The 13428-nt window shown below is 40.4% G+C and overlaps 2 protein-coding genes across 2 annotated transcripts in view; one reads left to right on the forward strand and one right to left on the reverse strand.

Moving 5' to 3' along the window:
• Nucleotides 1-13428, forward strand: part of LOC140312341 (allantoinase, mitochondrial) — a 505108-nt gene that overhangs the window by 402835 nt on the left and 88845 nt on the right. The gene's annotated exons all lie outside the window — the stretch shown is intronic.
• Nucleotides 7940-13259, reverse strand: klhl30 (kelch-like family member 30). Its single transcript, XM_072390106.1, has 8 exons — nt 13162-13259; nt 11906-12750; nt 11623-11824; nt 11061-11147; nt 10765-10920; nt 10474-10662; nt 8648-8793; nt 7940-8543 (listed from the first exon to the last, which is right to left on the reverse strand). Exons 2-8 carry the CDS (start codon nt 12677-12679, stop codon nt 8295-8297), a joined length of 1803 nt encoding a protein of 600 aa, XP_072246207.1. The 5' UTR covers nt 12680-12750; nt 13162-13259; the 3' UTR covers nt 7940-8294.

The raw sequence follows: 13428 nt of genomic DNA on the forward strand, positions 1-13428 counted from the left end.
AGCCAGTGTTTGTGATGGTATGGACATGGGCAACTTGCATGAGTGAAGGTACCACTGGTGCAGAGGCCAATATTGGAATTTGATGAGAAATATTCTATCATCAAGAGGATGTCTTCTCCCAGGAGGTCTATGATTATTTCAGTGTCACATAGAGTGTGTATGCTTGACCGGCCAACCAGCAGCCCAGAGAGGTGTTGTTTCGAAAGTGTCTGGAGCATTGTGAATAGAAGAATCAGACAACAATAATCACACAAAATTTTGTATTCAACTAGAATGGACACAGATTTCTCTTTCAAAATGTCAACGATCAGTATCCTTAGTTTCCAAGTTATTGAAAAGTGTTTTAGAAAACTTCTCAACTTTTCTGGAAATGTGGTTTGTATTTCATGCATTCACCTGGAATTAAACACGGACATTACAATTGCACATCAACATTTGAAGCCTTGTGGAGGGATTTATTGTTGATACATTGACTCCAACAGACTTAAAAAAGCTAATTCTAAACACTAAAGACTCAAACACATTAGTCACAAAAAAGACTCAAAAACACGTTTGGAGAAACACTAAAATTAGAATCTACAACACCTTGATAATGAAGGATAGAAAAAGAATCTATCTTACTCGAGCTGCAATTTGTTGAACAGCCAACAGGATTCAGATAATGGATGCATGTGACTTCAGATGTTGTTGCACTGACTGCTCTACCGAGACGTTTTGTTCATGAATGGGGCCCTGCTATGTTTGTGCATTTGTATCAGGAGTCAGGAAAGGCTGATGTGATGCAGAACTGTTTTTGGTTTTAGATCACAACAGTGACCAATATGCCTAACAAGCCTCAACACTACATTTCAGTGAGTAATACTAAATGTGAACAAACGTTTGGCCTTCTGAAATTAAATCAACAAAAAAACTAAATTGCAGGAATATGCCAGACCACCTAGAACTGGAATGCATTGCTGACAATGTACAATGCACTTTAAAATGTCACCAATCTTTTCCAGATAAAGCAAATGAATTTCAGCTCCACCAAGAGCTGTCACTGCTGTTGACTGCAGCCTCCCTGCCTTGCTGTGCACTCAGTGACCAGGTGTCCCTGGCAACTACTAACTTGATGGTCCCCGCCCTAACTTGATGTGTAGGGTTGTTTGCACTTTTTCATACATAGCTGCAGTGTGTGGGCTTCTTGCCAGAACCTCGCCCCTATTCCACACACCGCAAAGATGACGCTTCTTTATGGTTTCTCCCATGTCAGCTGTAAAGCAGGAGGCCAGGGGCTGCTCTGGATTAGCTATGCTCTGTGTAGGAAGGTCCCAAGTGGGCGCCCTAACAATCTGGTATGGAGACCCCCACTTTCACTTAACTCTCCAACACCACCATCTACTTCCGTGGTTTCATTCCATCACCAGCTTTCATCACCCATGTCTTCATGTGAGCTTGAACTCATCGTTCCTCACAACACACCCATCTAGTGGTGACTGAAAAGGCAAAAGAGAGAAGCAAATAATCTCAGTCTTCCATCTGCCCTAACTCAGGGGCTTACAGGGCTTAGTGGGGGCCCAGAAGTGTGCTTGCTGAACCCTCTGCTATTTATGATCTGCTTCAAAGCACAATCACTCTTGAGCAGCCTCCATGGCTCCCAAAAGTGAGTTAAGCCCACTCCCACTATAGCTTAACTCCTCTTTGAGGTCACCAAGTGCCATTCGGCAATAATGTTCCAAATGTAATATATACAGAAACAGCCTTTCCATGGCATCCTTTATGCCTCCATATGGGAGCTATGGTTCCTTTTTCTTTTTTTATTCCCATGTATCTGTTTCTTGAGCGTAAGCCTTTTCGGGCTTCAAGAAATGTGGTTTAAATTAGTATTTTATATTTCTTGATATTTATGATTTGTGCCACTCCTTGTATTGTCTCTTTTGATAAATATTTCAAACAACATCAAGGGATAATCCTGCCTTGATTCAACTGCCAACAAGCAACAAGAGAATCATTTTCAAGGCCCTTGTGAAGGCTTTGGTGTTTGGGCCAAAACTTGCTGCCTCGTTCATGTGGCAGATCAAAAAAATCCAATCCATTCAGTAACCAAGTTATGATTGCAATATTCTCTCATTGACCTAATGTCACAACAATTGGAGATCTGATAACTCACTCATTTGTATAAACAGTCAGACAGATTTTGTGGAAAGTCTTGGGATTTGAAAAGCTTCTTTTGAAACTGTTTATCTCCTCTCCTACCAAAGAACAGCGGTATTGTGGACCAATACCTGATTTTTGTATAGATTTACAGGCACATCCAGGAACTAGTCAACAGCCTCAGTCCTCTTTCTGTCTATCTGACTCCCTCAGAGCAACATCTGGCCATGAGTGCAAAGTCAAGCCAGCATGTGAAGGGTTACAGCTGCAATCGTTTTCTCTGGCTTGGCCTGGGCCCAGAGGCTTAATAAAGGGAATTAATGGAGTGCACTATCTGTCAGATTCCTAAACACAGCTGGAGCGGATGTCCATCGCCCCCAAGCAGCCCAAAAACTTACTATCCTACTTGAACAACATACCCGTTCCCTCCTCCCCTCACATTACCCCCTGAGTGCTGACTCGGTAAAAGAGCCCCAGCTGATTGTGAAAGCTGTTTATGTATCATTGCTGACTGTAATTACACAATGTGGGATAACAAACAGGGAGAATGGAAGGGAGGAGGAGCAACTGCTGTGAGCATGTTAACATACAGTGAACTCTTTGGTCATGCTTGGGAACAGCTGCAGTAATGTCATACAAGGGATACAAATGATCTATGTAAATGTGTCAAACTAATAATACATGCTATGTTCTCACAAGCATGTGGTTTGTGCAGCAAATTCCATACAAAACCTCCGCGTACATACATCTACTAAGTCAGTTCAAGACATATCTTTTTGACATGTTAAAAGAACCGAAAAGTATACTTAATGATGATCTTTAAAGTCAGGTAACATGAGAGGCCTAATGTAAAATTCTGAAAGCTTTACTGGAATATTTTCATCACAATTTCAGTACTCAGAAGGGCTTTTAAGCGTAGTCTCTGTGGGGAAGGCAATTCACTTTTACTATTTTCACTTAGAGTTGCGAGTCAGACGTTTTGGCAGGGTTCCAGTCAAACTGCTGCCTAAATTAACGGGATTGAGCCAGCAGGAAAAACAAGCTGGAAACAGAAGGGGTAACAGAGTAAAAGAAAACAAAAACATAGTTCCTAAAATCTGACTTTATCTGCTCCAACTATGTTTGACAGGGTTCCTATGAAGAGACTCAGGGGATTCAAGATTCCAGAGAGCACTGGGAAATGGCAGTTGGTGTCAGGAATCCTTCGGCAAGAGTTATCTTTATCCAGCTGACTGTCACACTGCAGTATTTTGCAGGCAGTCGATAAGTGTTCAAGCTGTAGGATATGGACGTATGCATGAGAAAACACACACTGGCAAGGCTCCAAAAGCAACACAGAGGGTACGGAATTCACCCCAGTGCGTTCGTCAACCACTGTGTTGCAAACTAGGCCAGGGTTCTTCCTGGTTCAGGAGCAATTTTCTGGGGTCACCAGAGATCACCAAGAGTGACTTAACAGGCACACAGAGGAACGCTTTCAGAGTCCAGGTGTGACCTCACCAGTATTGCGTTAAGAGTCTTCTGTCAGCTCAAAGACTAGGGAGAAGCAGGGGAAAAACTGGGGATTTGGGATAATATATGTTGCTAAACGGTCACACATTTTGTGGTGGATTAGCTTCCGCTGACACAAATGCATTTCAGCAATGGGTAGATTTTAGAAAGAAAGCTCTTGTATGTCACTTGCATGTGTGGGATCAAGGTGCACATCTTTTTTCTAAATGAAAAACAATACTTTAAAAACACTGTGACATTTTGGGAAATACAATAAGAATCAAATGATGAGAGCTAAATGGGACCATCGATACCACCCTAAAGTGTTTACAAGTAGGATTAAAGTATCACCAGTAACTGCATAGATAAGCTCAATACAAAGACAAGAAAGAAACTACATATAAATAATACAAATAAAAGTTCAGTAACTGTCTTATTACTTGTTGGATTTGCAGAGAATTTCTTAATCCTCAACAACAGACTTCTGAGGGTCTGTCCACTACCGACAAAGACTCCATTAACTCCATTAACTCCACTAACTCTGCTGAAAGACTGCAATGCAACTGCTGCTCGCGTATCATTTTTATTTTTCCTTGTATTTAAATTTTTTGCAAATTTGTTTGCATTTTTCTTTTTACAATATACAGTATATTAGTTATTGTCTGGCAAACCGCAATAAAAAAAAACATGGTCACACTACAATAGCCTAACCATAAAAGACATGCAGTAAACTGGCCTAAAATAACTATGAGGGTTTTTTGTCCTCAGGAACTGCGGGGGCATTCTCCTCTGAAAGTGTGCTACTTTCCATCAGTATATGGGCATATCGAGTCCCTATGGAATCCTTTACAGCGACACACACACACAGAAAACCTGTTCAAGGAGCACTGCACTCTGACTGGACTTGTACTTTTATTCTTGAATGTTGGAGCGTGAGAGAATGAATAATATGTAACATTTTAAGACAAATAAAACAGGTAAACAGGTAAAGGTCTGATCTATATTGCTGATATCAAACAGTAGTGGATTTAAATGGACTGTATTTGTATAGTAATTTTCTAGTGTAGTTGACTTCTTTTTACATTGCAAGCCACATTCACACACTCTCATACAGCACACATATAAGTTATTAGGATACATGGTGCTTTTTCTCTATCACACACATTCATACACCGATGGATGCATCAGAGGCAACGTAGATCAAGTTCAGTCTCTTGACCAAGGACACTTAGATATGTGGTTCAGGGAAGTCATGGATTGAATGACTGACCTTTCGGGTGTCAGAGACCCACTCTTTCTCCTGAGCAGTTCTGATATTTGATGGTGAATACGTACCTTCGGGCGGCTCTGTCAAGTGGAATACACTGTAATGGGCATCAAAATACAGGATACTGACAAATTAAACTGACCGTATATTTTCAGTAATATAATCCCTTCAACAGTAAATGTTTAAGGTTTAAGATTTGTGTCCACTTTAGACTGCTGGCTTGTTAGCTTTGTCTATTTGCCATAGTCAAGGCAACATATTTGGCTCTTGGACATTGACTTTCAAACTGCATTCACATTAAAACAAAAAATGCTGCTAAGCAATCATGCTGTTTTTGCAGAGAGAAAAAAGTGAAGATGACAGGAGCTTTCGCTAAAAGAAATGAGTCATGACGGGAGTAACGAAACCTTAGACTTGTGACACGCAACTAGATCAATATTAGTAACTCTAGACGCCGTTTTTTCTGTTTAGTGTCTTTTCACACATCTAAAAATACCAATATAAATAACTATAGTATATACATGTACATGTGTATATATATATATATATATTTATACATATAAATGTATGTGTGTATGCTAAGCTATTTAAGTTCTATATATAACCATGGTTTTAAAGTAAATTCCAAATGCAAAGCAAGCAGTAGGAGAACATTACATGAATACAGCAGAATGATAGCAGTGTTATTACAAATGGCTGCTTTGTACACCATGAAAAATGAGCTTTTTCTTCAAAAGTCTCGTGGGAGGAGGCCGGGGTCCTTCACAATTTTTGACCGAAAAAAACAGCCATCGCTACATGGAAGGGGGGGCACCATGGGGGGCAATGAAGGGCGATGCCGGTCCATGTGAGAACAGGGGAGTCTGAGTCTATCTGAGCAGTCCACAAGGAAACCCTTCATGAAGAACCCCCCCCTCCCTTATTTGTGCTTACAAACGTGTACATGAACACATGTATCCAGAAAAACTCCCCACACACATGCACCAGAAAACACAAAAAGAATTGATCGAACATTTACATTTCCAAAGGCACATTTATTTAGTCATGAGTCTGTTCTACTCTAATGCGATCTTAATTTTCGCCAGACTACATGCAAAGGTGTTTCAAATCCTCCTTCCCTGTTTGTTTGTTCTGCCCCATAAGGCTGTACCAGCTGGAAAGAGTTACGCTGATGTTTACTGTAAAATTACACCATTTTAAATGCATGGAGCATTATGCAGCCGATACTTGATTGTGGCTGACCTTCTTAATCTAAGTGCTACTTAGTCTAATCTAAGTAATCTAAGTAATCTTAATCAAACAAAAGTGCATAAATTGACCATTAGTTCTAACGTGCTACAAATCCTGAAAGAGGTTCAGTAACATCTGCTGATGCAGCGCAAGGCAAACCAACACTAGAGCAATAAATAGTAAGCACTTTCTACGCAAAAGGTATTTAGAAATGGCTACACATGTTAAGTATATACAATCATTCGTGATAAAAAGACTATTTAAGACACATATCAACAATAACGTATGTGTCAGCATTACTTACACAGGGGATGTCATTTGCTCTCTGGTTTGAGAAAGCATTGCTGCCCCGTGTCGCTCTTACCCTCTCTGTGAGACTGGTGTGTTTGACAAGTGATTGGTCACGGTCCATCTGGCTGGGAGACGGATGCTCCCTCAGGGCCATGCTCTCCTCAACCTCGCTGACCTCAGAGCTTTCACCTGGGAGTAGGAAACGTGGAGAAGTGTGAATCTTAGCACCATTATGACAACTTGATATCTTGCAAGGCAAAGTTATATTATATGGACTATATACTATATTTTTTTTGTGTATTACAAGTAAAGCCATCTTCCCTACCAGCTGACTGCTCAGCCAAATTGCGAGTGATGATCTGGCAGATGTAAGTGGAGATAGGCACAGGTGTGGCTCCAGATTCTTGTCCATCAGCCTGAAGTGTTAGACTCCTTTCTCCTGAGCTGCCATCGGAATCAAGCAGAGACTCTTCCAACTTCTGCAATCACACAAACTTATCACTCAGCTTAGCGCACCTCACTGGACAGCAGTGGTGGAAGATAATGTCAAATCCTGTACTCAAGTCCTAAGACACAAGTTCAAAGAATATTTCACAAGTGTTGCATTCCACATTTGACTTCAGAGGAAGATAAACTGTACTTGAATGATATGAAAAAACACTTAATTTATTCCAAAAGGAAGTATCATGAAAGTTAAGTTCATATTATATTACAAGAAGTACTTATACTGGGGGGGGGGGCAGTATTTTAGCAATGGCCATTTTCACCTGAAATAATTTGATATATTTTACAAGCCATGTTAGCTAAATTGCTAAACTACGTGCATTTTAAACGCAGACTATTCAGTGACAGTGCAGGAATAATTTTGAACTACATTAATTTCCAGCTTTTCTGCGCTGTGATAAATCGCGCACCTGTGTTTTTCCGACGAGTCGTTTTTTTCACTTTAAAATTGTTGCATAATATGAAGGACGCTGTAGAGGAAAAGGGTTTAGTTACCAACCTGAATCACAGCCTCCAGTCTAGGTGAGTGTCCAGCTTGTTCCTTTTGACAACTCATTGCAAAACTGTCCCAGCTTTGACCACAGTATGCTCAGTAACAACTTTATAAGGCAAACAGCTTCGTTTGCTTTGAACTAAGCTAGCTTTATGCTTGGAAATTCTCCGATAGAAAGACAACAAATGGGTCAAAGCCCAAACTTAGCATGTTAAAAGAGGAAAGAGGAAGCTACCAAATTCTATCATTACTTCGGCAAAGAAGGCATTGAAATAAAAGAGAAAGTCAATATTTAATGTCGAAACTTAAAGAGTAAGGACTGCAGCCATGTTGAACTGGTCAAATCCCAGTCAAGTTGCCATGGTGACCACGCGCTTCCGGGCCGTTGTCATAGTAACAGAATGCTGGTCTTGGTGTTTCCATGGGAGAAGAGACGCCCCAAACCAAACTATTGGATTCCAATGAGTTAAAGTTGATGCACTACAGTTAAAGCGGAAACTTGTTAAAATAATTTAAAACTAGTTGTCCATTAGTCAAAGTCGCATTTATTCACAATTAGAGTTAATTTACAGCAACTAATAATAATAATTCTAACAATAATTATCAAAGCAATTGTCCTGAAGCACTTTCTACAGATATTTAATGATTCGTAAGCACTAATAATAACACAAATGGAATTCAAATCTCAAACACATGATACAAAGGATACATAAACACCTGATGAGCAGCCAAGTAGCCTAAAAAAACATCCAAGAATACCTGAGGATCATGTAACACACTATTCTAAGGCACACTGACATTCTGGGATAAACATCCCATTTGTACTGCACGAGAGGGATATGTCTTTGTGAACCTCAAGTTTAGTCTTGTCAGGACAGGATGCTATTATGTTGAATCTATGGGGGAAAACTCGGGCCACTGGGATGGCTCAAGGAAGATGGTGGAGACTCCGCTGTAGAACCAAAGCCTTGGAAGGAAGCATTCCACCTCCCACGTGTTGGTTGCTCGGTTGTAAACCTCCACTTCCACTCCGTAGTCTCCCTCCATTCCTTTCCAATGGCCTCCAGTGACAAACAGCCTCCCATTCAGGGTTACAAGGCCACCATTCTCATGGAGCATGTGAAGAAGCTGGACCTGAGCAGTAATGGTTCAAATTAGATGAGTGCAAAAAAAGAATTTCATTCCTACAACTCAGAGCACTCATTTGTTTGCTGTCAGCAAAACATTTCTAAGCCCACCTTCTGCCACATGTTTGCCTCTGGATCATATGAGTAGACCTTCTTTGTGTTATCAGCCACCAGATATATAGTTCCATCCACACAAACAGAACGAGGAGACGACAGATACTTTGGGATGAAGGGTGAACAAACGCTGATCCAGTTATCTATAAAAAAATTCAACACATACAAATTGTTAGACTTTACACAGCACCCCCTCTGAATTAACATATGAAGAGAAGAGTCTGTACACTTGAAAAAAAATATACAAGCATACAGTAGCAATGGTACATAAAGAGGTTAATCACTTATGATAAACATACAACCAGTGTTGTGCATTCATTATAAAAAGCGTGAATTTATTTTCTGTGAATTTCGACAGGAACAACGCAGTTTTTAACTGGCAAACGTAAAAGGAGCACAGCTCGTTATTGCTGCGCCTTAAGATGTTCTTATCTCCAGTGACTGTGCCTTGCTGACTTGTGCCTGCACGCACCCTGCTCATGCGTGCTTCAGCAGAAGCCCCACACCTTTCAATGATTTCTGAACCAGTCAGGCATAAATACCATACAAATAACTAATGCAACTGCATTAGGACAATTACAGACATACATAGTTATCCGGGTACAACTACGCAGTAACGCTCCCACAGCAGACAGCACAACAGAAATTGACAAAAATTGGCATACCAAAACAAAAGGAGGCTTCAGAGGACAGCTGTAAATCAGAAAATTGTAAACTGAAAGTCAGAAGAGAGCATCTGTAATGTGAGTTGATCTTCTGTTTTGGCCTTGACACACCCACTTTGTCCTCACCTCATGCAACTGGTTATCTTTGGGACTGTGAACTTAGGTCAACCTGCAGACCACCCCAATTCTAAATAAGTTCAGATGGTTTGATTTTTATTTTATTGCAGACAATATAAATCCAAGATATTTCATGTTTTGTCTCATTTACCTAATCTACCTTTGTTGGTATACCTTCTTTTTTTATCTCACGCCTGTAGAACATAAAACAAACACTGGCACAGAAAAAGCATTTACCACTTTCTAATGTTACTATTCCTTCTCCCAACACTTAAAAGAAGTTGTGGAATTAAAGATATCAAGAGATGAAGAGTTTCGTGGATTAAGTTTTTTCATTCTTCCTACAAACACTTCTTATGGTGTGCAACAATACAAGGCTGTCATTATTGCTTTCTTCATTTAATTTCTTTCATTTGGGACAGGACTGCAGACTGACTAGTCTGGTACCTGTACCTCAGCCATGTCTGTGTAATGCATGAAGAATATGGTTCTGAATGGCCCCCTTGAAAAATGCATTAATGTTCCAGGAAAAGATGTCTTCTTGAAGGCAGCATTTCTTGCTCTTAAATTGCATTGTACAATTTTGCATCAATGCTGCCATCAAAGAAGTGTAAAAGACCTTTTTCGTTTTTTTACTCATATACTAGTCCTAAATGACCCTGTCCCAGCTTTCTTGGAATGTGCTACAGTACTAAAAGACACAATTGGACAATTACTAATAATTTAAATTAAGTTTAAGATAGATAACATTTAATTTCTTGGGTTCAAACAGCCTGGACTGAAATAAATATTCTAATCAATCAAAGCAAGTAAAACTGGCAGAAAATGGAAACTGGGGTATTATTCAAATGGTTTCAACAGAAACTGTGGTACAGATGAATCCATCAATAAGACTGCATTCATTGTGGAAACATTATAATTTTTCTTACTTTTTAATTCTTATTGTAAAGCTGTTGCTAGTAAGATGTGAATAAAAGAAGTTACATGAGAGAGCTGGAGTTTTATCTTCCAGCAGCAATATGGGTCTCAAGGCATTCTTACCTATGACAGGGTTGTAGCACTGCATGGTCAGTGCATTGTATTTCACTGCACATGATCCAATCACATAGAGTTTCCCATGACAGGCTATGGCCGTGAAGTTGGTCACGTATTTTAAAGCAGGACATGTCAAAGCCCATGTGTTGTTGTAAGGGTCATAATGCTCAACCTCAACACGGTCCAATGTTGTACCTAAAGATGGAAAAATGATCACCAATTATTCATGCTTAACTTGAGCAGTGTAGTGTGTATATATAAGAATACTTGTAGCAATACTTCCCCACAATGACTTACCTCCAATGACGTAAATCTCCCCGTTAAGTGTTGCCGATGTGTGGTTAGTCCGAGGTCGGAGCATGGGTGCCACAGTAACCCATCTCCCTTCTCTTGTGATGTACTTCCAGGTCTCTGTAGTCGACCACGTGTTAGTATTTGAACCTCGTGAGCCCCCTGTCAGACAAATAAAAGCACTTCATCAAAATCATTGTTTTGCATTCCTTGCAAGAGAAAGTTGGGAGAATCACTCGAAAATGCTTGGTTTCGATTGATTTCACTGTTCTGTTTGAAAATGTTTCATACGCTTCACTAACCTGTAACATAGACATCATTATTTAAGGACACCATGGAGTAACCCCACTTGTTGGGATTGGGAAAATTAGGGAGCTCGTGCCATTGTTCTGCAGATGTAAAAGTGACTGAGGTTAATGATGAGAAGCACTCAGAGAGAGATAAGAAAACTAGATAAAAAGATTTATAAATACAGTAATACAGTGTGTATGATGAAAAATATGCAAAGAAACAAAAATATTCCTCAAGAACATTTTAGTGATTGTAAGTTAGAGCTGGTTATTGGCTTTAATTCAACAGTTAATGTAAAAAGGGATGCATCACTCTTTTTCCTCACATATGTGTATGTGAAAACGTAACATGGGTACCTTCTGCCAGCATGCACAAAAAAACACCCGTTTTAAGGAACTGAGAAGATGATCCAATTTTGTCACGTCCAGAACACATTTCTCCAAAGCTATTTTTCTGTCAACACTACATTCAACGATCTGTGATGTCTGCCAAACTGTTTTAGGAAGCCAGACAGATGGTTCCCAACAAACTTGGAAAAAAAATTAATTTCTAATAGATGGAAGAATATCTTACTCGTAATTGTGTTGTAGAAGGCACAGTTCCTAGACAGCAATCTCTGAAGTCTCGGGTCTCTGTCTTCGTCTTCTTCTGAATCCTCTTCATCGTCCTCATCATCCAGCGAACGACCTCCCATCACAAACAGCACTTCTTGCAGGTTGGGCTGTGGACTCTGACAGTTAAGTCTGTCTGAATATTCTGGTGTCAAATCAATTTTCTAAAAGGATAAAGGTTATAAATGTTTGAGCAAATCCACTGAGATCGAACACAGAAAAAAGAGATGTCTGAACTCACCAACCTCTCTGTGGATTTTTTCAACTGCCTCCCTGCTGCTGGGAGAGGCTTGCACCAGACTGTCCTTCAGCAGAGTGTCAGTCAGGTAGCTAAGACTGAGCAGAGAGAGACGTGACAAGTTGAGGAGTTCAGGAAGGTGGTCGAGTCGAGACTCCTTTTGATTCTCAACCCATTTTAGAATGGCTTCAACGCGAGTGCACTCTGAACGGATTTGTAGTCCTTCATCAGACAAGCAGGCAACTAGCCTGTCTTTTCCCAGTAATAGGAACTCCTCACCTTGTTGTACAGCCTCAAAATTCTCCAGGAGGAAGGCCCATGCTTTGGCCACCACCTCAGGGCATCCATGGATCTCCCCAAACTCCAGGATTCCCAGACAGTTTGTCGCATCAATCTGGTGCTGAAGGTATCGGCTACACACAGCTCGCACTGTCTGAAACTGCAGCTTACTGGAGGTGCAGATCAATGCCTCCACGTTGCTTTGGTTGATAGTCAGTTTGCCTGTGTAGGCAAAGTCAAGTAAGCAACTGAGTATGTCAGGATCAACATCATGAAGCTCCACACGTGCAGCTATGCTCTCCACAAAGTCCCCCGAGAACATAGAGCGGAAGTACATGCTACAGAGGGCCAGCACTCCACGGTGACAAGGAAAATCCCTCCCACCCACGCTCAGTGTTACATCAACAAGTTTGGGGTGAGAGCAGAGTGAACGCAAGCCTTCCAGGATGTTCTGAGGATGGGAGGACAGGCAGAAGTCCAGGTCATCCACATTGCGCACCATGATCAGTTTCAGTCCAAAATGTAAAAGGAAACTCTTCAGTCAGCAGGGATGGTCAACAACTGAGGTTATCACTTACCTAAAAGCACAGAAGAAAAACAAGAAGAGCTAAACACTTAAACACTAACCAGCCAATGTTTGTTTGTTCAAAAACATTCAAACTATTGGAATTTAGTAGTTCTTACAGAATATTTTTCATGTAGAAGAAACATTTACAGCAACTGTATCATACAGAGACACAAGCAGTCAAGAGAAGTGGTTTGTAACTATGAAACAAACTTACTTTTTCCACATATCTTATGAGAAAAATGTTCCATATCTAACACATAAACTTTCAAATATAAAACTGTTATTAAAAGGACAGCAAAGTACATTTGGCTAGTGACTGGTACAACAGTATGATTATTTCCTAAAGCCAACAGTGAAATTACCTGTTATTATCGCAAAATTTACTAAAGAATCAACAGCAAGAACAACATAAAAACCTTACCCACGTTTCACAGAATGAAAATGATGGCTCATCCTTCTAGTGAAAAAAAGCTGTAGCCGCAGCTTAGATCAACATGGAGTGGGCAGCATGGCGAAAAGCTTCTGCCAAGTCATTGGGGTCGCGTACACAGCTATTTTTAGGTCTGACAGGGACGCTGTGCTGAAGTCAAATTCCAAACAAGTTTGAGACCCACAGCTGTTATCGCAGGCACGTGTTTTGGATTGTCTAAACAGGCCAGGAAGCTTGTAAAGGAGATACATGA

Source organism: Leuresthes tenuis, unplaced genomic scaffold (assembly GCF_036924035.1).
Source record: "Leuresthes tenuis unplaced genomic scaffold, fLeuTen1.0.hap1 SCAF_7, whole genome shotgun sequence".
Classification (NCBI taxonomy): Eukaryota; Metazoa; Chordata; class Actinopteri; order Atheriniformes; family Atherinopsidae; genus Leuresthes; species Leuresthes tenuis.

Excerpts from the sequence above, each read along its gene's own strand:
- klhl30 (XM_072390106.1), bottom strand. The coding sequence starts at position 12,679 with ATGGTGCGCAATGTGGATGACCTGGACTTCTGCCTGTCCTCCCATCCT. Across the intron at positions 11,825-11,905 it reads TTGAAAAAATCCACAGAGAG|AAAATTGATTTGACACCAGA; the intron begins GTTGGTGAGTTC and ends TTATCCTTTTAG. Across the intron at positions 10,663-10,764 it reads GGAGATTTACGTCATTGGAG|GTACAACATTGGACCGTGTT; the intron begins GTAAGTCATTGT and ends TTCCATCTTTAG.